Genomic DNA, 27,104 nt, shown 5'->3' with positions numbered 1-27,104 from the left:
TCTGCCATGCCTCAAAATATCTCCCTTTCCACCTGTCATGGAGTCTGACATTCCGTATTTAGATAGTCACTCCTTTGGTGCATGAACATACAAATACCATTGGGAGGGGCAACACCTTGCTATTATTATAGCCTAACTCTTGCACTCTATTTATCCATGTAAGGGATCAGATTTCCAAGGGACAGCTGAAATCAAGGGGGCTTGGAGATAGGAGAAATAAGATAGCTCCTATTCCCTTAGGAGAAGAGGGCCTAAACGTGGTTCAGAAGAGTAACAGCCAATAGGACTTACCATACGTGATGAGTCACTGGTTTTGCCCTAGTAATTAATCATCTTGTTGTTTGGTTGTTTTCTAGCTGACATTGATGATATGAAAATATGCTATGTCTTAAGAGAAGGGGCTAATGCCATAAGTGACATATTCCACTTTACAGTTGAAGATGGGGGTAAGTATTCACTCTCCTGTTAGTGCAAACAAGGAGAGTGGCTTTTATTCATTGCTCTTTGACAGCCTTCATACAAGGAATCTGTATCAAGTATCAGTTTAGGCTCACCTAAATTTATATGGAGTGAATTTGGTATTTTCTCTAGAAAATCTTACGTTCTTAATCTGACACAATCCTACTCTGCAATGAATGTGAATACATGTTCTAGTTATATTATTTTTGTCTTGTGATTTGTAAAGCACTAAAGAGAAAGATCTATATAAACAGGATCCTCATGTCCAGTTGTTCAGATTTTGCTCTGCATAAAGCTGCCTACTTGAGGTGGCAAGATGTTGACCCAGCCAGCCCCACTTGCAAAGCATGTCCTATCTAGCTGTGTTTGCCCAAAGTGGGTGCCTTTTTCTAATTTGCTTGAGTGCTGTGTGGACTAAGGCTGGTGGATGGTACATAGCATTCACCAAGAGATCAATGTAAATATATGTTTCAACTCATCAAGTTCAGTATGTCTAACGATTGTCTTAGTTTGGGAAATTAAGTGACTTAGTCTAGCTAAACTTTTCCTTAGTGGAGCCTCAATACTTCAGAGACTAGACTATGACCTGAGATCTAAGTCACCTCAGTAATTTTTTTGTCATCTCTCCCTCGGTGCCCTGACTCACATTGTTCAGTTCTCTTCCTCACCCTAGGAGGAAAACTGGCCACTTCCAGATTGATCGTAAAGATGTTTGTGTTCTCGTTTGCTCTCAGAAGAAGCAAAAGAGCCTCAGAAAGAATGTGTGAATAGGACACAGGAAATGAGGGGACATGTGTGCAAGGGAACAGAGAGAGAAATAATTCCAATTCAGTCATCTGTTTCTTTATGACACCTTATACAAACGCACACTGTTCTGTCATCTATCTCAAAAAGATTCCAGGCTCACCCTTCCTATTTTTTGAAGTATTAAATAGTGCTTGTTTAAAGTATCATTGGACGTAACAGGATCGCAAGCTCTGAAAAGTGACATCTGCTGAGTGTGTGCCAGAGAGGCAAAAAAAAAAAGTTACAATTTGGGTTCAACTAAATTTAGTAGGTTTAATAACTTTATTTTTTAGCAACCAAATTATACTTCACTATTTGACATATTGATAAGTGAATCTTAGGAAACCAAGTTCTGAGAAGGAAATCAATTTATAGAAAACTAATCTGCTTGTTGAATCTTGCTGCTCAAATGGGAAATTTCACTGTGAGTAAACTTTAGAATGAGACTCTGAAATAATTCAAATTTGTATTTTATATACATATATTTGTGTGTATATATATATACACACACACACATATTTATTGGCTTCCCAGGTGGCATAGTGGTAAAGAATCTGCCTGCCATGCAGGAGACCCAGGAGATATGAGACACAGGATTTATCCCTGGGTCAAGAAGCTCTCCTGGAGGAGGCAATGACAACCCACTCCAGTATTCTTTCTTGCCTGGAGAATCCCACAGACAGAGGAGTGTAGCAGGCTACAGTCCATAGAGTCACAAAAAGTCAGACACAACTGAGCGTCTGAGCATGCACACACACATATTTATATTTATATATATATATATGTCTTCCCCTCATAGCTCAGTTGGTAAAGAATCCACCTGCAATGCAGAAGACTCTGGTTCAGTTTCCTGGGTCGGGAAGATCCATTGGAGAGGGGATACACTACCCACTCCAGTATTCTTGGGCTTCCTTTGTGACTCAGCCGGTAAGGAAGGGAAGAAAGTGAAGAGAAGTCGCTCAGTCATGTCCAACTCTTTGCGACCCCATGGTCTGTAGCCCACCAGGCTCCTCAGTCCATGGGATTTTCCAGGCATGAATACTGGAGTGGGCTGCCATTTCCTTCTCCAGGGGATCTTCCCGAACCAGGGATTGAACCTGGGTCTCCAGCATTGTAGGCAGATGCTTTACCATCCAAGCTACCAGGGAAGCCTGCAATGTGGGAGACCTGGGTTTGATTCCTGGGTTGGGAAGATCCCCTGGAGAAGGGAACGGCTACCCACTCCAGTATTCTGGCCTGGAGAATTCCATGGACTGTATAGTCCATGGGGTTGCAAAGAGCTGGACATGAGTGGGCAACTTTCACTTTTCATATAGATATATATAAAATATAAACTTAAGGACTAAATTGTTGGCTTAAAGCACCATGTATATATCTCAGAATGACTGAATAAACCTCAACAACCAAAGTATCATTTTCTTTAAAATTGCCAAAAAAGTTTGAAATCCGATGACTACAATTCCAAGACATCATAGCCTTTGTTTTTCTATATGTTTTACTTTTTCTTTCTTTTTATTCACATATATGCTCTGTTATTTTGAACATTTCTTTCCTTAGCTGGATGGACTTTTAGTATTTACTCTGAAATTTTGGTCTGTATTCAAACATTAGAAAACATTATGCTGTATCATATTTCAAAATATTAAGTGAGGAATGACTAGCTGAAGAGACTGGGTTTATTTTTGGATTTGCTGGAAAAATGGATGAGCCTCTAAAGACTGTGCTTATGGAAATAGGAACTAAATCATTTTGGGAGCTTTTTCAGAGCTAGCGTATCGTGTGAGAGAGAAAACTTCCAGAGATATTGTCCTTTGCTGTTTTCTTCCCCCCTGACAATGTGTTGCTTATAGGGTTCAGACAGATTCTGGCAACTTTCGGTGGAACAGAATTTATTTTTAATTTCCCCAATGCAAGAAAATTTCTCTTTGACAGAATAATCATAGAGACCTGCAAGGTTAAAAACTGAAAAGTCACATATGTATTTCAAAATATTTTTAGTCTGATACTTATTTTTTGCATTGTCTATAACATATCCTTATATTTGAATGAGAAGTGCAGTGCTATTTAAACTTACAGAGGATATTGAGTGAAATTCTTCTGTTTGGAAAGTGTGAGGTATTTTGACAAACAGAAGTAAAACAAAAAATTTTTTTGCAATATTTGTGAGAAAAGAAAAAAATAATTGTCTTTCCTTTCTACAAAAATATTCTACTAAGAATTTTAAATTTTTTCTGACCTAGCTATTTATCTTCTAGTTGTACAGTCAATAATTTCACCAAAATATACTCTAGAAAAGACCTATTTTATAGACTGTAATAGAAACACGTATTTTCAATATGGTCAGATGTAACAATGAAAATTTCATGAACTAGATGACATATTTATGAAGACACATTTATGATATCATTTAACACTTCTCAAAGATATGTATGTCTCAGGAATTATGGCAGGTACTTGAATCTTATGAACAAGGATTAGCCTTGCTTCTCAGTTGGAAGGATCTAGGTCTTGGAATAGCCAGATAACTTCCCCAAACACGACCATCATTCCAGAAAGTAACAAGAGCTCCTCAAGGTTATTTATTCTTCCCATCCATTTGATGACAGACTTTTTAGACCAGAGGGTTTGGTTATTGAATTCAGCTGTTGTGACTTATTGTCATTTATCAATATTTTATTAACTATCCTGGTGGCTCAGTAGTAAAGAATCTGCTTATCAGTCCAGGAGATGTAGGTTCAATTCTTGGGTCGAGAATACCCCCTCGAGAAGGAAATGGTAACCCACTCTAGTATTCTTGCTTGGGAAATCCCATGGACAGAGGAGCCTAGCAGGCTACAGTCCATGGGGTCACAAAGAGTTGGACACGACTTAGCTACTAAACAACAGCAATCAATACTTTATATAATTTTGTAAGCATATCAATAAGCCATTCTCATGAAATATATGAAATGCTTTTAGCATTTCACATCTGGGAAGCAAGTCAAAGTCTCATGTCAGAAAACCAGGAACTCTCTACCACCAATTCTCTCTTCAACCCACTAAATTCACTTTCTTCAAATCTACCATATTTATTTTAGGATAGCAACTGTCTAAATAAATTTACTAGAGCAAATAGAATCTTCAAATAATTTTAAAAATAAAATATAGCTTTTAATTTCAGGAATCGAGAATGGGAGAAGAGAGGGAGGAGAACAGAAAACTAAAATCTTCTGTTTCAGATTTAATTATCACAAGAACCTGGCTAGCCACAGAATTCTTCTCTTAACATGAAGTGATGGACTGGGACCATCCATTACTAATGGGTGGTGCTTAGGATAGAGTTTCTACTTTTCAGTTTTTGGAGGGCTTGGGGGCAATTACCAGATGACTGGACCATAGAGTTATCTATTGGAAGAATAGATAATGTCAGGATTTTCACCTCAGGGGGTTCTACTCTGTTTGGACTTAATGAATGTTGCTTAATATAGCAGGTATGTATTATACACAAACACATGTATTCATACCACATGCACACATACTCAATATGTCATTATTCTTTCAATTAGATCTTATATCAAAACCATCATTTATGCAATTTTGCCTTCATAGCTCCCAGCATGGTTAAATATATATATGGCAGATGAGGAAACTGAATCACAGATAGGTAACTGACCTCTTGCAAGTTGCATAATGAGGCAGCTAGAGGCCAGTTCGAATCTCGAATTCTTTCCCCAAATTAGTAACTTCGGCACATTCAGGAGAGACTTACGAGGGCGGAATGCTCAAATCCTCTGGTTTCTCCAGACTGAGACTTGCATGTTTGATAGAGGAGACTGAAGAGCTCAGTTCGGTTCAGTTCAGTCACTCAGTCGTGTCCAACTCTTTGCAACCCCATGGACAGCAGCACATCAGGCTACCCTGTGCATCACCAACTCCCGGAGCTTGCTCAAACTCATGTCCATTGAGTCAGTGATGCCATGCAACCATCTCATCCTCCGTCGTCCCCTTCTCCTCCCACCTTCAATCTTTCCCAGCATCAGGGTCTTCTCCAATGAGTCAGTTCTCATCAGGTGGCCAAAGTATTGGAGTTTCAGCTTCAGCATCAGTCCTTACAATGAGTATTCAGGACTGATTTCCTTTAGGATGGACAGCTTGGATCTCCTTGCTGTCCAAGAGTCTTCTCCAACAACACAGTTCAAAAGCATCAGTTCTTCAGTGCTCAGCTTTCTTTATAGTCCAACTCTCACATCCATACATGACCACTGGAAAAACCATAGCTTTGACTAGACGGACCTTTGTTGGCAAAGTAATGTCTCTGCTTTTGAATATACTATCTAGGTTGGTCATAACTATTCTTCCAAGGAGTAAGCGTCTTTTAATTTCATGGCTGCAGTCACCATCTGCAGTGATTGTGGAGTGCAAAAAACTGAAGTCTGACACTGTTTCCACTGTTTCCCCATCTATTTGCCATGAAATGATGGGACCAGATGACATGATCTTCGTTTTCCGAAAGTTGAGTTTTAAGCCAACTTTTTCACTCTCCTCCTTTTACCTATCAGAAGACTGGATCTGCTGATAGGTAAAAGTTCTGCATCCTTTGGAATATAGTATTTTATTTTAGAATGCCTTAAAGGTCACTGTATCCTAACACTTATATTATTCTTTCCTGGTACCACACTGTCATTTTTCTAACTACATGTGGAGAAGAATGTATTCTTTCTAAAGTTAAACACAAATCAAATCAATCTTAAGATACCATTTTATACTTGTTTTATTAATTAGAAAGAAACTTAAAAAAAATTCACCGCAGGGATTATGATGAAACAGTTACACTTCCAAACTATTTGTGAAGTTGAAAACTAAGAAAATGAAGTTGAAGAAACATCTCTGGGTTGTAGATGGAGTCAGGAAGGCTGTAAGACTCCACTTGAGACATAGCTTAACAGAAGTAAAGCCTCGCAGGCACATGTATGTCACCATGTGAACAATAGCAATCTGGAAATTGCTCTAAATGCCAATAAAAATAAGAAGAGCTTTTTAGTAATGGTATCGACATCAGAAAACGTTATACAGACCTGAAAATTCATAATTATAAAGTCTGTCGTAATGTAATTCTTAAAATGCTCATTAGTAATGAAATATGTGTATTGGAATATTAATAAAGAACATGCAGCAATTCCCTGGTGATCCAGTGGTTAAGACTCTGGACTCTCATTGCTAAGCGCCCACGTTCAATCCCTGGTGGGCTTCCCTGGTGCCTCAGACGGTAAAGAATCCACCTGGAATGCAGAGACCCAGGTTTGATCCCTGGGTTGGGAAGATTCCCTGGAGAAGGAAATGTATTCTTGACTGAAGAGAAGAATCCCATGGACAGAGGAGCCTGGCAAGCTACAGTCCATGGGGTCACAAAGAGTCAGACATGACTGAGCGACTAACACTTTTACTGTTAGAGTACTAAAGTCCAACAAACAGTGTGGTGCAGCCAAAAACAAACAAACAAACAAACAAACAAATGGAAATATTATATCAAAATAGGCCATCCATCCAGATTTTCTGGGGCCAAACCACACATGCGTTTTCACAGTTACAATCTAAAAGATCTGATTCTGGAGTTAGGAAATGTGCTTCTGTTATCTGTGGCTTCTGCTGAGGAGATTTCTTACCTGAGTGTGCGTTACAATCACCTATGTGAGTGCATGCTTGCTCTGTCTGACTCTATGTACCCCCATGCACTGCAGCCCACCAGACTCCTCTGTCCATGGAATTTTCCAGGCAAGAATACTGGAGTGTGTTGCCATTTCCTCCTCTAGGGGATCTTCCCAACTCAGGGATGGAACCCTGTGTCTCCTGCATTGGCAGGTGGATTCTTTACCACTGTACCGCCTGGATTTAGCTAAACTGTCTTCCATGTCTTTTGTTTTTATTCTTTATGCCTTCTCAAGAGTAACTCAGTATAATAATAATATAGACTTGGAAAATATATCCTATCTTGATAATTGCCTCTTTGAATGAAATTCCAGATCTAGTACTATGGAATTTTGTTGGAAGAAAAAAGCATGTGTTCTTTTATTTTTCTTTTATTTTTTTATTAGAGTATAGTGGCTTTACAATGTTGTATTAGTTTCTGCTGTACGACAAAGTGAATCAGCCACACATTTTACCTGTATCCTCTCTTCCTTGGGTTTCCTTCCCACTTAGGTCATCTCAGAGCATTGAGTAGAGTTTCCTGCGCTACACACTGGGTTCCCATTGATGATTTACTTTATACATAGTAGTTTTATGCGTCAATGTCCCAATCCATCCCACCCCACCTTTCCCCCCTTGTTATCCACCTTTGTTCTATATGTCTGTGTCTCTATTTCGGAGAAAAGCACACATTCTTTTCTCCCCTTTTTAACAGAGCATTTCTTGCCTGATTTCTTCTCAGCGTTTAACTCTGTAATTTTCTTATTCTCACATTCTGCATATTTTAACATGGAAACGCTCCTGTCCCTTTTTAGTTTTCTCTCCAATAAACTCCTGTAGCTCTTGATTATGATGTGAAACCCAGTCTCAGGTAGCTGTTCAGGCATGCCCCACCCTCAGCCCTAATGACGGTTAATCACTCTTCAACTTTCGACTCAAATGTCATTCCCTCTCTTGAGTTGTTCCCAACGTGTTGATAACAAAATTTGCCATGCCTTTTGTGTGTGTGTGCGCACGCTTCTGTCCCTGTCTTTATTTATAACAAGAATGTTGTATCCTGATTATTTGCTACTGTGAAGATCTTCATTAGTAGAGAAGAAACTTTTTCAAATCAAAAAGATGTCATTAATCTCTATACCACAGTGCCTGCACATGGGTGAACACAGTAAATATTTCACAGATATTAATATAAATGAATAGACAAATGGCAAAAAGAAGCTCTATTTTATATAAGGATCGGTTAAATAGTAGTCTATGAAAAGCTCTTATAAACAATTCCCGGGGGACCTGTGCATTCTTTTAAAACATTCTCTTATCCTAGCATTAATTTAAATCCCTGTGGCACCAAAAAAGATTTTTAGTAAAGCTTTCACATTTTTAAACACATGGAACTAACTCCTATAAAAATGCCTTTGAAATCTTCAGTGAAATATACTTAAGACTGAAGAGATTCATAGTAAACACCAGTTTAGAGCTCATGTTACGCTTAAAGAATTCTTTTCAGAAAATAAAATAGTTGACAGTATATTATATAAACAATTGTATCATATAATGCAATTTTAAAAATTTAAAGAGATATAGACATTTTTTATAAATCACTGAAATATTTAAGTCAGAACCACTGCCTAAAGTCACCCAGTTTTTTTGCCTCATGTGAGACAACTTGACAACAAGAAGAGAAGCAGAAAGTATATTAGCATAAAATATCCTCAACTCTTATTAAAGAGTCATTATGTACATTTTTTCTCTTTCTTGTTTCAAGTCTCAAAGTGTCAGCATCAGATTCATCAGATTCATCAGATTCATGATACTTTGCTTTTTCTGTGCTCTCTCTTGATTAACAATGTTGTGATAGTTTCAGGTATACGCAAAGGGATTCAGTTATGCATATACATATATCCATTCTTTTTCAAGTTCTTTTCCCCTTCGGTTATTACAAAATATTAAGCAAAAGTTCCCTGTGCTATACAGTAGGTCCTTGTTGGTTATCTGTTGTAAATATAGCAGTGTGTACATGTCAACCCTAAACTCTGACATAAATTAAGATACTTCTTGATGGGCAGAAGAAAGAGCTAGGATATGTGATCATCTGGCTGGTTATACTAAGTAGGAGGGGCCCCGCTTTTTCTCCATTATGAAAATTGGTTGGCCATTTCCTCCTTTCAGCTCTCATATGACACGGGCACGCCGACTAAGAGAGTCTGTCTCTGGTTTTGGCACTGAAACCGGGGTGTCAGACATAATATGTGTGTTGGCCATTGTAAGGCATCTGGTCCGTAGCCAGACGTGTGTTGCCACTGTCTTTGATTGTGCTTTGTGGTGCCTAGTTTTTCATCCACCAAGATCCCTAATTCATATGCTATTGAAAGTATAAATAGCTTCTTGACATAGTAAAAAAAAGACTGCAGAGTCATTTCTGTACGTGAAATGTCAGTGGAGGACGAGTCTTTCAGATTTTTAGTCCGTACTTGACGATTGAATAGTCAAGACACAAGGAGACTGGACGCTTTTCATTCTGGCGAGGAGGAGCACAACTTTCTGCTGGAAGGTGACCAGTAACTTTACGGTTTAAGGCAAAGTCATTATTGATAATTAGCTTGAATTTAAAGCAAGGCTGGAAAAATATAGATAAGTGCAATAAGTCGGAAAACAAGGTCTGAGTACAAGCATTAAAAGATTATACAAATATTCAGCTGAGAGGGAAAAAAAGCAAGCATTCTTGGCAATAAAGTTAATTGCTAGTGACATGAGAACCAGAGGAAAGGTACTAGTGTCTCAGGGAGTTATAATAAGAAAGTGAAGTAATGTCAGGCACTGATGCAAGTATTTTTTAATCTGTAAGAGAACATAGATCCACTAGAAAACTGATCCTGGGAGGAGGTGTTGGTGACTATGGCATAATGTTTGTAAGCCTTTCTTTTTTCATTGAGCAGTTCAGAACAGTTCAAGGCATCAAGCTCTTTCAATGCCAGACCCCTGCCTTTAAAAGCAGGAATCAGGAATTCTCCTGCAGTCCAGTCGTTGGGATGCCATGCTTCCATTGCAAGGGTACTGGTTCAATCCCTGGTCAGGGAACTAAGATTCCACAAGCCACTAAAATCACATGGCCAAAAAAGAAAAAAAAAAACAAATAAAAACTAAAAGTATGAATCTATAAAATATCTGTGCTGTATTCATGAAAGAAGTCGTACTTTTAAAATAGAAAAGTATAAACTACATTTTATTAGTTATTATTCTTTAAGTTCATTTCAAAATTTTATGGATGTACCATTTTTATTAGCTTTAGTTCAGAGGAAGCTTTTTCTAAATTGTTAAATCTTCCCATGAATATGAATCTGTATTAGATATATCTTTTTGTTGTTGTTGTTTATACTACTACTACTACTAAGTTGCTTCAGTCGTGTCCAATTCTGTGTGACCCCATAGACGGCAGCCCACCAGGCTCTGCTGTCCCTGGGATTCTCCAGGCAAGAACACTGGAGTGGGTTGCCATTTCCTTCTCCAATGCATGAAAGGGAAAAGTGAAAGTGAAGTCGCTCAGTCATGTCCAAATCTTCGCGACCCCATGGACTGCAGCCCACCAGGCTCCTCCGTCCATGGGATTTTCCAGGCAAGAGTACTGGAGTGGGGTGCCATTGCCATCTCCCTTCTTGTTTATAGCAGCTTTATTTTAACTGTCAGCAATTGAAAGCAACCAAGATGAGTATTAGACACATCTTTGAAGTTTAACCTGGTTCTATGTTTACTCTCACAACAAATGATCATCACCTTTTAAAAACTAAGCAAATGTTTCATGAGTGATTAAAATACCACAGTTTCAAATCAAATATTTATTCGTGGTATGTATTACATAACTCAAAAATATTCCAGTCTGTCTCTTTAAGTTTGCTCTGGGCAGTCAGGAGAAATAAAATATGGTGTTCAATGGTCTAGTACACAGTTGTAGCTAGTATAATTGTATATTTGTTAGACTGTAAGAATACAATGGGGTTTCCCTAGTGGCTCAGATGGTAAAGAATGTGCCTGCAATGCAGGAGACCCAGGTTCAATCCCTGGGTGGGGAAGATCCCCTGGAGAAGGAAATGGCTACCCACTCCAGTATTCTTGCCTTGAGAATCCCATGGACAGAGGAGCCAGGTGGACTATGTCCATGGGGTTGCAAAGAGTCGGACACGACTTCAGGTGGCACTAGTGATAAAGAACCTACCAGCCAGTGCAGGAGACATAAAGAGATGCAGGTTCCATTCCTGGGTCCGGAAGATCCCCTGGAGGAGGGCATGGCAGCCCACTCCAGGAATCTTGCTTGGAGATTTCCTTGAACAGAGGAGCCTGGCAGGCTACAGCCCACAGGATCGCACAGAGTCAGACACAAAGAAAGTGACTTAGCACACACGCACACACTTAAGAATACAGTAAAACCAGAATGCAATGAAAGAGTTTCTATGGTGGAAGTTACTGGGTGAAAATAATTTCCTTATTCATTTGTTTCTTGAATTACTCAGCAAGTACTTTTGGAGCAGCCACTGTTTCAGGTGTCTATTGGGATCTTGAAAAACAGTGACAGTCATGGCAATTATGATCTGATCTGAGGTTCTGATAGGTATGGATAATAGAACAAATACAACATGTATACATTGTTAAAACTATTGCAGAGGTTATCAGTAAATCCAAGATAAAGATGCACCTATCAGGAAAGCCTTCAGAAACGTGATGTTTAAACTTAGACTTAGGATGAGATGAAACTGCCACAGGAAGAAGGGAGGAAGAAATGTTCCAGGTGGAAGGAAAAGCATGTGCAAAGGCCCTGAGCTTTGTGTGTTCAAGGGACAGAAGAGCATCAACACACCTGGAGCCCAGTTAATAAATGAATGAGTAGCACCAGGCAGTGGGTGCCAGAGAGCTAGACGGGGGCCAGATGGTACAGAGCCTGACAAATCCAGGATAGCAATTCAGATTTTGTTCTAAGGGAAAGAGAAGCCCTCAGATCTTTTTAAAACAAGGGAATTCACAAGTTTATGTTTTCAGATGATGGCTCTTGTAGCGGTAGAGAGTCAAGGGGGCATTTCAAGGAGGAAGAAGGGAGACTGATGTAGGGCTGATGCAGGAAGACAGATGTGATATGGAGAGGAGGATGGGCTTGCATAATTTCACATCTCAGTCTACAGGACTTACTGATGGATTGGAAAAAGGAGAACGTGAACATGATGCTGGGTTTCTTGGCCAGAAGAGAGTGGTGTTGCATTCACTGAGATGGGAAAGACTAGAGGGGCATGGAAACAGTCTAAAGGGGGAAATGAAGAGGTCACCTCAAACATCTTAATTATAAGATGTCTTACTTCTTTGAAATGAGTATACAGGAAGGCCAGTATCTTGACCCTGTGTATCTTCCTTTCCATCAGAGTGAGGGGAACTGGAACAAATAGAGGTTCTGCCTCTGACAAGAATTGGTGATATGACCCTAGGCCAGGAGACTGAACCTTTCTTAGCCTCAGTTTCATTTGTAAAGTGGGACAATAATAGCACCTGGGTTCTTTTGAAGATTTCAGTAAAATTATTCATGGAAATAGGATCATTCATAGTAGCAGCTGTGCAGGTAGCTACTACAGTGAGAGTCTCCAGAGCTTTTCTTTTTTCTTTTCCTTGCTTTCATTTTCCCTAGCTCCCTTCCTCCTGTCCTTTTCTTTCCTCCTTTCTCTTGCCTTTCTCACAGTAACTGTGTGTAAAGTTTAACCGTCTGTTTTTGTTAGAAAGATGGGATAGGAGGGATGAAAGTGGAAAGATAATTAACATATCTTCAGTGCTGACTTTAAAGGCTAAGAATGCTTCCAAAGTTATTGGACTACTAGCAAGTAGCTAAGCTACGATTTCCATTAATCTAATAATAATGAATTTCCAATTTGGCCAATCCATGGAAATGCAAAACACTATACTTCTTGAGCTCACTGTACATGTTTTATTTCTCTTTTTTGATGCTTGGAAGTGTACATTTTATAGACTTGAACATTAAATATAGTAACTCACTTTTACCCAAACATAGTACTCCAAAACGTCTCGATTTAACAGTTGTGGGAGGTTTGAAGGATAGTTTTTATTGCAAGTCTAATACGCTGGGCTGCAACCAGCTGAAGATAGTGATAACATACCATGTTTGTCCAGGTCTTAGAATCAACTAAATATATTTAGTACAGAATGCTGCAGTCATGCAGCTGACAGATTTATAAAGAAAAAAACAATTCAATAAATGCATCTTTGAGAAAATTAGTAAATTTAAGTAATAAGGAAGCATATATTTTTAAATTCTTCATTGAGGTCATTGGAAAAGAAGAACTGTGGATATTTAATTTTTGTTCCTAACATTTTCCTTAAAAGCTTGGTATTGCTTATGCAAATGATTTGTAGTAGACAGATACTTCTTGATTCTGTGTAATAAAAATGTGAAATCTTATTTACCTATGATATCACAAGAAAACTAGTTGCTTTTTAAAACTTTGTCCCTCTAATGTTCTTATAAATAGTGTTTGAGTTATTACTTTATAGATTTTATTTGGGCTACCCTTGTGGCTCAGCTGATAAAGAATCTGCCTGCAATGTGGGAGACCTGGCTTGGGAAGATCCCCTGGAGAAGGGAAAGGCTACCCATTCTAGTATTCTGGCCTGGAGAATTCCATGGACCGTATAGTCCATGGGGTCACAAAGAATCAGACACGACTGAGCAACTTTCACACATTTTATTTAGCAGCCTTGTTTATTTGTTTCTACCTTATAAGGGTTAAAGCCATGGATCTTTCTGCAATATTCCAGTGAAGTCAAAGGGACAAATGTCATACTTAATCCTGACTGCAAATAAGGGAAAATATGGTTTATTAAAGCTTAACATTGTGATAAAGTGAGGAATATATGAACCACACACATACATACACACAAAAATATAGATGCTTTGGTTCTTGTTTGACAAATGTAGATCAATTTCATAATGTACATTTCTTGGGAGCAATAATGTTTATGTAAATGAAGGGGAAAAGTTTTCCTGAACATTTAGGAAAACATTTAAATGTTTTCATTTAAATGTTTACATTTAAAACAGTGTAAATTAACTAAAATCACTAATTTATTGACCTGTTTCTGCCCCCAAGAATAAAAAATCAATTGCCAAGCCATGTTGCATAAGTGATTTTTCACTCAGGGAATAAATAATATAAATATTAGGTTAAGAAAACAGTGTATCTTTAGATGGTTATAGTGTTGTTATGGTAGAAGATTCCAGAATAAATTATTCAGTTATTTCTAGTACTGTCTCGGGTAAGATTCACTTTTTGCCAATGCTATTAATATTCATGGTACTAAGAAATTCAAAAGAAAAGATTAAGGGAACATAATTATCTCGCTATATTTGGTTTTCAGTTTAGAACTACTTTTTATCCTTCATATTAATTGTGAAGAAAGCTTAGAAAATAGCACGTTTAGAGTATCTTTTGATGAAGGAAGCCAGGACGCAATTCTCCTCGTTTTGTTTCAAGACAGCTCTTATGACTTTCCTCCAAACTGAGACAGCAGACCTGCCTGTTCTCCGTTTCTTCACTGGTTTCCTTGGTGCAGAAAGGTCTGATCATTTCATCCTGGTAATGCCCTGCCTGTTACCTTTAACTCCATTTATTAGAGGCGTGATTGGAGAACACTGAAAACAGTGTTTTCAAGCGTAGCTCAAGAGAGCCACTTCAGAAATTGAAAATTAAGTGGTAAAACTGGTCAGTAGACTTCAGAAATCCAAGAGCCGGAAAAGAACTGTTTTGTGTTCCCATAGTCTTTCTCTTGCTTTACATGTTTATGTAGAAATAGCCCCAAATTAAATGCACTGCGTCATTGCTCTAGAATTAAGAAAGGTAAGCTACGCTTAAACATTTAAGAAATTGTTGGCATTGAAAAAAAAAGATTTGATGAGTGAGTTGTGTTATAATCTTACGCTTGAAACACTTTTGTAAAGCACATATACATATACATAGCTCAGCATATTAACAAGCTTATGGTATGCTATTATTATTTCATTGTGGCTGCACTGGGTCTTCGATGCTGGGCAGGCTTTTCTCCAGCTGCATCCAGCGGCCGCTACTCTCTAGTTGTGGTGGGCGGGCTTCTCATTGTGGTGGCTTCTTTAGCGTGGGCTCTGGGGCACACAGGCTCAGTGGTTGTGGCACATGGGCTCAGTTGCCCCATGACATGTGGAATCTTTCTGGACCAGGGAACCAGTGTCCACCGCATTGGCAGGCGGATTCTTTACCACCGGACCAGCAGGGAAGTCTTCTTATACTATTTTTAATTATTTATGCTGCCATTTATACAATAATTTAAAATTTTTGTTTCAATGTCATCTTTTATTTCAAGCAGCTTTTACAAGCTAAAGGATGCCTTCCCGGGGCAGTGATTTGACACAAGATTAAACTCTTCCCTCACTTTTGTCATTATTGTTGCTCACTGTTATTTGGTCATTCAGTCGTGTCTACCTCTTTGCGACCCCATGGACTGCAGCATGCCAGGCTTCCCTGTCCTCCGCTGTCTCCCAGAATTTACTCAAACTCATGTCCATTGAGTCAGTGATGCAATCCAAGCATTTCATCCTCTGTTGTCCCCTTTCTCCTCCTGCCTTCAATCTTTCCCAACATCACAGTCCTTTCCAGTGAGTAGGCTCTTCGCATCAGGTGGCCAAAGTATTGGAGCTTCAGCTTCATCATCAGTCCTTCCAATGAATATTCAGGACTGATTTCCTTTCGGATGGACTGATTGGATCTCCTTGCATTCCAAGGGACTGTCAAGAATCTTTGACAGCACCACAATTTGAAAGCATCAATTCTTCAGCACTCAGCCTCCTTTATGGTCCAGCTCTCACATCCAAACATGACTGCTGGAAAAACCATAACTTTGACAATATGGACTTTTGTTGGCAAAGTGAAGTCTCTGCTTTTTAATATGCTGTCTAGGGTTGTTATAGCTTTTCTTCCAAGGAGCAATCATCTTTTAATTTCATGGCTGCAGTCACCATCTGCAGTGATTTTGGAACCCAAGAAAATAAAATCTGCCTCTGTTTCCACATTTTATCCCATTGCCATGGGACTGGATGTCATGATCTTCACTTTTTGAATGTTGAATTTTAAGCCAGCTTTTTCACTCTTATCTTTCACCTTCATCAAGAGGCTCTTCAGTTCCTCTTTGCCCTGCCATTAGGATGGTATCATCTGCATATCAGAGGTTACTGATATTTATCTAGACAATCTTGATTCTAGCTTATGATTCCTCCAGCCCAGCATTTCTCATGATGCATATAAGTTAAATATAAGTTAAATAAGCAGGGTGACAATATACAGTCTTGACGTACTCCTTTCCCAGCTTTGAACCAGTCTGTTGTTCCATGACTGGTTCTAACTGATGCTTCTTGACCTGCATACAGATTTCTCAGGAGGCAGGTAAGGAGGTCTGCTATTCCCATCTCTTGAAGAATCTTCCAAGTGTACTGTGATCCACACAAGTCAAAAGCTTTAGTGTAGTCAGTGAAGGAGAAGTAGATGTTTTTTCTGGAATTCTCTTTTTCTGTGATCCAACGTATATTAGCAATTTGATCTCTGGTTCCTCTGCTGTTTCTAAATCCAGCTTGTACATCTGGAAGTTCTTGGTTCATGTACTTCTGAAGCATGGCTTGAGGGATTTTGAGCATTACCTTGTTAGCTTGTGAAATGAGCACAAGTGTATGGTGGTTTGAGCATTCTTGGGCTTCCCTGGTGGCTCACAGGGTAAAGACTCTGCTTGCAATGCAGGAGACCCTAGTTCAATCCCTGGGTCGGGAAGATCCCCTGGAGAAGGGAATGGCTACCCACTCCAGTGTACTTTCCTGAAGAATTCCATGGACAGAAGAGTCTGTCGGGCTACAGTCCATGAGTCCATGAGGTTGGAAAGAGTCAGACCACTGAGAGACTAACCCTTTGAACATTCTTGTATGTGAATATGTGCTTTCCCACTATTCTTCACATAGACTTTCATGGTGACATCAGACTCTGTCTTGTTTTATTATAATGGAGATCCTCTTCTTACATGTAATGCTTGGATATGATTTTAGTTTAAAGATTGAGCTTTTAGACATTTCAGCTTTTGTAGATGCTGCAATTTCTCTGGCTTAGTTGTAATAATAAGCGTACTGCATCTTACTGATTTATGTTCTAGACACCACTGAGACTGGAATGAGTTTATACTCTTAATAGGCTCGCTTCACTCCCCTTTTCCAGCATCATTTTGACGAAGATGAGAAAACTACTCAGCCTTTCCCCTCCCTGTGCCCTCTACCACCCCAAGTATGTGTGTGGTGAAAGTCAGCATCGATAAGAAAAGATACAAAGTCAATTACATGTTACCTGATATCTGTTTCATTTAATTAGGGAGAAAAGTAACACTGTAAGAGATAAAGTGGATTAGCAGAGCATTTTATGCCAGAGATTCTCCTGAATAAATGGTGTTGCTAAGTGACGTGATAAGTAAAGGTGTCTAGAAATAAACCAGTCTCTACTTTTACCTGCTTGATTAAACATTCCCTGTATGAATTTATATAGTGTATGTGGTGAAGACTGTATTTACACAATCTTCAGAATTTTAGACACAATATAGCATTTGATTTTGAGATCTCAGAGAAAAGTTGCCTTTAAAATAGAAGATTCCTGAAGTTTTAATGTTGACCCAGTCAGTAGCTTAATATGTTCATGTAGAGATACTTTTTAAGAGTCTTACTACTTAATTTAAAAATCGAAAATAATTTTAGAATTCTAAAACAATTTTTTCCATGAAAAAGTGAAGTAAACTGAGTCCATGTAATTATAAAAACATGAATTAAAAAGAGCATTTGACGCTTCATTATTACTATCCACAAATATCCACAGTGACCACAAACAGTTTTAAATTAAATGGTTTAACTTATAGATTCCTGAAACTAAGAGTTAAGGAATCAGATGGAAATAGGGCAGACTGGAAACACAGATGTATAGAGTGATTTAAGGTAAGGGCTCTTCTGTAATTCTCTAGAAAAACATGATTTTGCCTTATTAGGTCGTTGCCTAATCCATGGTGATTGAGTTACTTGGCCCAAAGTTTTTTTTTTTTTAATTGTAAATAATATATACAACTAAGTTCATGATTAAAGTGCCTTTGAATCTAGCGAGGTCCCTTAATACAGGTTCTGCCGTATTCGTATTACTTCCTTAGGGATTATACTGGGGCTTCCCTGGTGGCGCTGATGGTAAAGAATCTGCCTGCAGTGTAGGAGACCCAGGTTCAATCCTTGAGTCAGGAACATCTCCTGGAGAAGGGAATGGTTACCCACTCCAGTATTCTTGCCTGGAGAATTCCATGGACAGAGAAGCTTGGCAGACCAAAGTCCACAGGGTCACAAAGAGTCAGACACAACTGAGTGACTAACACTAGGGATAATATATCAATATAGACCCATTCTCATATTTTAATGATCCTTCAGTATCTTTATTAAGTAGAATTCAGAAAGCATTTTATATATGTTTCTGTTTTTACCCGATCAGTTACTTTGAAACAAGGCAGTACACACAGACATTCACTTACACACTCACACATAGAGACTTCTCTTGTGGGATCCTAGTGTATCACTTTTTTGTCAACCAGTTTTACACTTTAATGAATTAAAATAACATTTCCTGATATCAATTTCAAAATTGCCATCTTAAGTGATAATATGAAAAAAGGCTGAAAATATTTTTTCACATTCTGATGTATTCCAGGATGGTAATTTGATTTGACATTTAATTCTTACAGTAGTTAGGTGGCTGTTATCACACAAGATGCTTCTGTCATCCCCATTTCTATTAATGGTATGTCTGTTCTCTCAGTGTTCTAAACATCTTTATAAAATATTTTTGGAGCCATCTATATTGCTCTTCCATGTTAACAGGTGGAATCAAGCTGTATTCTTGTTACTTTTAAGAGTTGATGAGACCAAGGCCCCCTCGGCATTCCTTTTCCCTTTTTAGGATTAATGGAAAGAAAGTATGGTTTATAATAATCTTTTGAACTTTGAATTCCTGGCATGCTTATTCAGAGCATCTACTAGCTCCGAAGTCATCTTATATTCCCCAGTGATAAGCTACACCAGAGTTTTTTAGTATATTTGCTAATAGCTCTTGTTCTACCAGTTTCACTCAGTTTCTTAAAAAATTGCACTAATACATTCAAGAGATAATTCTATTAAGTCTATTAGATGATTATCTGTTAATTACATCCCCTCAGTTTTGAATAGAGCCATCATTGCAAGACTTATGGTGGCAGGTTGGCATGGGCCAGCAGATAGAAGAGATAGGAAATAGTGTGCATTGAATACTTCCTATGTAACCAGCAATCCATCCTAGTCAATTTACTGGATTAGCAAAAGAGCAGTCAGTGATTTCTGTTATCACCATTTTGTTGTTCCTGTTCAGTTGCTCAGTCGTGTCTGACTCTGCAACCCCACGGACTGCAGCGCGCCAGGGTTCCCTCTCCTCTATAAACTAACATATTCACAGATTCCCCAAGGATTAGGATGAGGCTATTTTGGGGGAGCCATTATTCTTCCTACTAAAGTAATCCTGCTTGTAGGAAATAAACCAAGTGACAAGTCAAGTCCCAAGTTGCCCCACATGTTATTAGAACTCAAGAGGCACAAGGTAGATCCTCCTATGCAAAAATATCTCACCCGTTGCCTGCCATGATACCTGAAAATCCACCATCAGAATTAGTATATGCAAAAGTCACTAAGACTCCCCTAAGTAAAATTCAGATATCATGGGTCCTCAGGAGATTTGTTGACAACTTATTGAATACAAGGAACATTTCAGGAGCAGGAAGTAGGGGAAAGGGTAGCAAAGAAGGTCATTGAAAGGGGGAACATAATGATGGTAACTTTCTTCCTAGTCTATTACATCATTCGGCCCAAGCTAGTCTTACTGGTAAGATTTCCCCCTTAGTCAGGAACATGAGGCATGTACAAACAGCACTGGAACTTTTCCGTGATATATTTTCTGTATTCTTAATCCTTATTTACTACTCTCTTGTTGATACTTGACAGTTTAAAGCTCATCAGTTGGCTCACTATCAACTAGAAGGGAGATGTAGGTTTGTCTACAGAGATTGACACTGAATGTAGTCAATTCAATTGGACAAAATTTCATTGATTTCTTGGTATGTGCAAGCCACATTGCTTAAAAACGTGGGCTTACATGTGCTCTACATGCGTGCATGCAAGTCGCTTCAGTCGTGTCCAACTCTTTGTGACCCTGTGGAATGCAACCACCAGGCTCCTCTGTCCATGGGATTCTCCAGGCAAGAATACTGGAGTGGGTTGCCATGCCCTTCTCCAGGGGCTCCTCCCAACCCAGATCTCCCACATTGCAGGCAGACTCTTTACCATTTGAGCTACCTGGGAAGCCCCTTTGCTGTGGGACAGTGGTAAACTGATCTTTAAGAACAGTTCCACTGGGACGTCTCTGGTGGGCCAGTGGTTACGACTTCGCCTTCCAGTGCAGAGGGTGCGGTTTAACCCCTGGTCAGGGAGCTGAGATCCCACATGCCTTGTGGGCAAAAATCCAGAACAAAAAACAGAAGTAATATTGTGACAAATTCAATAAATGCTTTAAAAATGGTCCGCATCAGAAAAAATCGTAGGGGAAAAAAAAAAAAGTGCAGTCTCATCACTTGTACCAGAACAATGATGGATGTGTCAGAGATGACATCTACTGATGCTGATCCAAAGGGCAGGTTAATGGCACATTTTATGAGAAAGAGTATGCATATTCAAGCAATACAATTTCAACACACTGTGAAGCTGCAAGGGAAAAAATATTGACTTTTTTCATAACTCTTGTTTCTGAGACTAGTTTAACTCTTAATAACATTTTAGCACTGCTGAATCCAGTCATTTGAGTGAAATCTGCCAAATTTTCTTCCAAGTAACAGTAAATCAAGTAATGTTTACTCTTACATTTTAGTGGAATAAATACTCATTATCTCCTTATGGTACCCAAAGCTATTAGTGCCAGAAAATAAAACTCTGAAAATGAAAACAGTGACCATCCTTCCTGAATACTACCTATAGCTTAGAGAGAGTAATTTCTTAGTCCCAGTCAGGTATCAAAAGTACACGGACAGTTTTTAAAAATCCCAAAGCACAAGCCAGTTCCAGGAATTTGAATCTTTGGAGCTGAGACCCAAGCATTTGCTACTTTTTTTAACTCCTCAAATAATTTTAATATGCAGCCAAAGATTGAGAAACACTGACTTAGACTCTAAATTCTAAATCCTGCCTGGAATTCTGACCTCTTTTTTTTTTTTTTTAACACTGATTTAACTGACTAAGCTAAGTCTACATTGCTTGAGAAGCGGTTCTCAAATTTTAGCATGCATCAAAATAACCCGTAGGGCTTGTTAAAACGCAGATTAAAAGGCCCCACCCCTAGAGTATCTGATTCAGAAGCACATTTTGAGAACCTCTGTTCTAACAAGATGATGTAAAGATAGAATCAAGCAGAGTTTATATCTGGTAATATTTTTTTCATCCTACTGCCTGACTACTTGACCTCAGAGATTCAGTCTATGACCCAGAGTTAATATCAAACATGAGATTTCAAATACTTCCTATTTATTACTCATTTCTGACAATCTGTTGAAGAGGCTTGCAAAAAGTCTTGCTGAATGTTGAAAATTTGAGCTTTGAAGTATTTAAAAGGCCAGCTCAAGATGCCCAGGGGGGTGTGCTGCAGTCAATATGTTTTTCATCTTGAATCTGTTAATATCTGTGTCTGGCACACAGTAAGCAAGTAGAGCTTGTTAACACAGGCATCAGTTTTTCGTTTTGTCAGATATAAGAAGAAATTTTTGACGATACCACTTACATAGAGAAAATTTCCTTTGTATCTGCTTGTGCACTGATTGCTTATCCATGTTGCTGGGGGAGAAAGAAGTACATCCTTAAATGGACAGTTTTAAAATGTAAATTACACTTGTTTTGAAATATATTTTTTAGGGAAGAAAAGAGAAAGGTGAAGTTATACCTAGGACTTTTAGGGAATTGTACATAACCCCAGCACACATTCTGTCAGCCACAGGCAGTGATTTGGGTGATTAAATGGATGTGCACATTCATCATTAATTTACTCATTCATTAGCTTTTCATTATTTAGCAATTTTGTATCAGGTACAATACTAGGTATGGGTTTTAGACAGTGAAGAAAACAAGGAATCCATTCTTTTATAGTTCTTCTAAGGGTGGGAAAAAACACAATGGACAGGTAAAATTTTCAAATGGTTATAGATCATAGTAAGTAGTCTAAAAATAAAAGGAAACAAATTGTGGGGGAATGATGGGGAAATAGAGGAGATATAGGAGATATCAAAAAATTTTTAGGTAAGACCAGTGAAGACCCTCATTAAGCTGTATTTAAAGTGTTAGCTTCTCAGTCATGTCCGATTCTTTGTAACCCCATGGACTGTAGCCTGCCAGGCTCCTCTATCCATGGAATTCTCCAGGCAAGAATACTGGAGTGGGTTGCCATTCCCTTCTCCAGGGGGTCTTCTCAACCCAGAGATCAAAGCCAGGTCTCCTGTATTGCAGGCAGATTCTTTTCCCATCTGAACCACTAGGGAAGCCCCAAGCTGCATTTAAGCTGAGCCCTAATAGGCGAGAAGGATTTAGACCAAGGGAGACTTGGGAGAAAATGAAACACTCAGAATGAAGAGTGTGGGTCATTTCTGCCAAGGCCTGAGGTAGAAAAGTCTCACCTCTTCAGAACTGAAAGAAGACCAGAGTAGCTGAAGGAAAGTGAAGTAGAGATCATTCAGAGACATTAACCCTCTTAAGAGGCTTCCCAGGTGGCTCAGTGGTTAAGAATCTGCCTGCAATGCTAGACACAGGTTTGATCCCTGGGTCAGGAAGATCCCCTGGAGAAACAAATGGCAACCCACTCCAGTATTCTTGCCTGGGAAATCCCATGGACAGAGGAGCCTGGTAGGCTGTAGTCCATGGGATTGCAGAGTCAGTCATGACTTAGCATGCACACAACCCTCTTAATAACCATGGATTCCATCTAAAATACAGTGGATGTCATGGAGAGTTTCTGAGCAACTGAAAGCATTTGTCTAATTTACTTTTGGAAATCTATAGAGAACTGATTTGGGCATGTTTCAAGCTCAAGTAATTGGATAAATGGCAAGGCTTTTTGGTGGTATGGGGATGTAATTTGGGGAAAATGAAAAGTTCTACTTTAAACACGTCAAGACTGAGATGTCTCCGAATGAGGCGGCAGCTGTGCAGTTTCATATGGGATCTAGGACTCACTGAAGTCTGGGCCTATTTTGTAATGTGGGTTTTATTATTATTTATATATGGCGAGGCCAACAGATTAGTCTATGACTGCTATTAAAAAGATAGTTTGGGTGGTCTTGGTGGTCCAGGAGATAAGACTTCACCTTTTAATGCAGAGGGTATAAGTTTGATATCTGGTTGGAGAGCTAAGATCTCATCTTCCTCTGGGCCAAAACACCAAAACATTAAAAAAAAAAAAGTTCGTTATTCACAGTTCCCAAGAGGCAAGAGTACATCATGTCATGTGGGGCCCCGTGGAGAAGCACCAGGGTTGGGGAAAGGGGAAAGCGTGGGTAGGAGCCTCTACTGTTTCTTTTGCAAGGTAGGGTAGGCAGGCTTAGGAGAGACCAGTTTGAAAAATTTCAGCAGTCTCTGGAGAACAGGGCTGTCTCTAGCAGTCTGGTACCTGACCCTGGGATGATTAAGCAGAGGAGTATTGCTTCCTGGAATGTAAGAACCTGATGGAGGAGTTGGTAAAGAGTATAAGCTCTGGATAAATTGCTTTGCATATGAAAAGCCTGTGACTGGGAGCAAAACCCCAGATTCCAGAACATCAAGAATACAGAAAATCAGGGACTCCCCTGGTGGTCCAGAGGTTAAGACAGTGCTTGCAATGCACGAGTATAGGTTCAATTCCTGGTTGGGGAACTAAAATCCCTTATGCCACAGGATGTGGCCAAAACAAACTACAGAAAATCAGAAAATATAGTTAATCTAGCACTGGAGGTATGAATTTGTAAGTGGCATCTATTATGTGTTTATGAGGGCACGGGTGCTAAATAAAGGTTGAGAATTATCCACTATCCCGGATACCTTTGTGCTAAGTCACTTCAGTCCTGTCCTACTCTTTGTAACCCCATGGACCATAGCCCACCAGGCTCGTCCATCCATGGGATTCTCCAGGCAAGAATACTGGAGTGGGTTGCCATGCCCTCCTCCAGGGGATCTTCCTGACCCAGGAATCAAACAGGCATCTCTTTTGTCTCCTGCATTGGCAGACAGATTCTTTACCTCTAGCACCACCTGGGAAGCCCCTTCCCAGATACCTTTGGTAAGTGCTAAAAATGATGTCCAAAAGAGTGGTGGAAACATACTTTTTGTTGCTTCCCCCCCGCCCCCCCACTAGAAAAGAGTCTGGCTGTAGGGAGCTTAGACAAAGAAATTGCAACTGCTTTCTTGTTGCCCAAACTATTGTTACTGGTGTTTTAGCCTAGATGTGTGATTGTGGGTGGAAAAAAATAAAAATATTTACCCAGTATGCATATAATGAACTTACAGCTGTTGCTGCACCTTCATTTGGAATCTGATAGCTGTTTCTAAAAGAGTTAAGTGGTGGTTCAGTTAATCGGTAAGACTACTGCCAAGTTGCTAGGTATTTTAATTAAAATAGTTGAAATGAAAGGTGGTGATTGTCAGGTCTGACAAAGTAAGATTCTTTCCTGACTTTAATTAAGGTGCAAAGAAAGTATTGTTTTAATTCCCCAAAGATTGTCGGAGGTAGTTTTTATGCTTTAGGTACAATTTCAGCTGTTCTCAACCAGAAATTTTCCTCTATTGCACCAAAACACCTCTAAATTGTAGGTATTTAGGTTTTAGATTCTAGTCTAAAGGATAGAAATCTGTACCATATCATTGATACAAGTAATTTTCAAAGAATTCCTATGTATAGTGTACTATTTGATTCATTTGTTTTAAATGCTATATAAAATACAGATCTACCTTCTGCTTTTCAAATGCATTTGAAAGTGTTTCTTTTATTGATAAAATATTGTAGGCTGCTTAAAGGTGGGAACCATGTTTGGTCATCATTTTATCTAGCACTTAACATAGACAGCCCTTGGGCTTCCCAGGTGACTCAGTGGTAAAGAATCTGCCTGCAGTGCAGAAGACTCAGGTTTGGTCCCTGGGTCGGGAAGATCCCCTAGAGAAGGAAATGGCAACCCACTCCAGTATTGTTGCCTGGAAAATCTCATGGACAGAGGAGCCTGGAGGATACAGTCCATGGGAGTGCAAAGAGTCAGACAGGACTGAGGGACTGAGCATGCATGCAGGATAGTTCTAGGCATAGAGTAGTGAACGTGCAAGTCGCTCAGTCGTGTCCGACTCTCTGCACCCCCATGCGCTGTATAGCTCATGGACTTCTGCAGGCCAGAATACTGGAGTGAGTAGCCGTTCCCTTTCCCAGGGGATCTTCCCAACCCAGGGATCGAACTAGGGTCTCCTACATTGCAGGCAGATTCTTTAATAAATGAGCTATCAGGGAAGCCCAGGCACAGAGTAATCTATCAGTAAAATCTAGTGAATGAATGAATGCATGGACACCGAGTAAATTAAAGCAACAGTAATTATTATGTGTGCTCAATCGTTCAGTCTTGCCGAACTCTTTGGGTCTGTATGGACTGGGGCCTGCCAGGCTCTTCTGTCCATGAAATTTTCCAGGCAAGAATTCTGCAGTGGGTTGCCATTCCCTTCTCTAATTATTATCTATTGATATGTAATAAGTGTTGCCATGTACTCATGCTTTTTTACACTGCGTAACCTCTCAATGTATTTCTTTCTTCAGCCCTGTTTGGCTTCTGCCAATAACATTTCATAATTTCATTATGTAATTTTAGTGATGGGAAGTGGAACAATTCAGAACTATAAAATTAATTCTATTTATCTTTAATTATAATCACAAGTTGTTAGATGAGCATGGCTTGTGTGCAGCTGGTTACATAGCAGCAACACTACTGAGCAGTTCAGCCAAATCATATTAACCTTATAAATGCATATTGGATGTGAGGTCAGCCCATTTCTTGGATGAAGGAAATTAGGCAAGTAGAGGTTTAGGATGTACTTAGATTCACACAGAGAGTTCATGTTGCATTCAAGACTAGAATCCTCAGATAAACTTCTGTATACTTTTTTCCTTTTTTTTCTGCCTGGTGGTTGTCTGACTCTTTGATAAGGACCAGGGCACCAATGCTATTATTGGTAGGACTGCCAATGTTGCCATTATTCACCAAGCAGGATTAATACTACAGGGCTGAATATACAATGAGTGTGAGCTTAGGTATTTTTCATTTGAGTGATTGAGAAGGTCACATACCAATGCCTTTGTGTTTGAGATGGAACATTCACTAAAGCTCCCAACCCTATCATTTCCATGAATATGTTTCACAAGTCACTAAGCTCATGAGATAGTCCTTGAAAGAAAGTCCACAGTAAGCTCTAGGTTTCAGAACTATTGCCTACTTTATCTTCCTCATAAAGTGCCCTAAAAGTTTGAGAGTTATGAAGAAAAGAAACCTTTAACTCTATTTCCCATACTCATTTGATCACAGACATTTTCTGTTTTAAGGTAGCATCAATTAGGATACTGTAGAATTTTAACTCATTATTTAACTTTAACCTTTAACTCATTATTTCCCATACTCATTTGATCACAGACATTTTCTTTTTCAGGTAGCATCAATTAGGATACCATAGAATATTTCTTTCCAAAACATGGCTTATGGACACTATGGAGAGAATGATGAGTTTCGGTGCATGTGATATTTTCCCCCTGAGTTATATATGAGATAAAGCAAGATAAGGACTTGTATGTCACTCTTGAAATGTGTTGCTACATAGCTGTCCAAAAAGGTAATGTAATTCTGTCATGGCCTCAGGAACATGTTAGCATATAATTTCCATTATTGCAACATCAGCAAGATTGTGATTTTCTTAAATTTTATTTTAATCATTATCCCTGAATTCTAGACCAAACTAGGAATTTAGACTACTTTTACTTCTGTCATCTTCAGTGTTTCCAAAGGACTTG

At 39.1% G+C, this 27,104-nt stretch overlaps 1 protein-coding gene across 1 annotated transcript in view; it reads left to right on the top strand.

Moving 5' to 3' along the window:
- Positions 1 to 27,104, top strand: part of FREM2 (FRAS1 related extracellular matrix 2) — a 156,795-nt gene that overhangs the window by 11,243 nt on the left and 118,448 nt on the right. The window contains exon 2 of the mRNA XM_069601488.1: positions 357 to 446. Coding sequence (XP_069457589.1) covers positions 357 to 446 — 90 coding nt within the window. The remainder of the gene's footprint in view (positions 1 to 356; positions 447 to 27,104) is intronic.

This window comes from Ovis canadensis, chromosome 10 (genome assembly GCF_042477335.2).
Source record: "Ovis canadensis isolate MfBH-ARS-UI-01 breed Bighorn chromosome 10, ARS-UI_OviCan_v2, whole genome shotgun sequence".
NCBI classification, from domain to species: Eukaryota; Metazoa; Chordata; class Mammalia; order Artiodactyla; family Bovidae; genus Ovis; species Ovis canadensis.
This window is presented reverse-complemented; position numbering and strand designations above follow the sequence as displayed.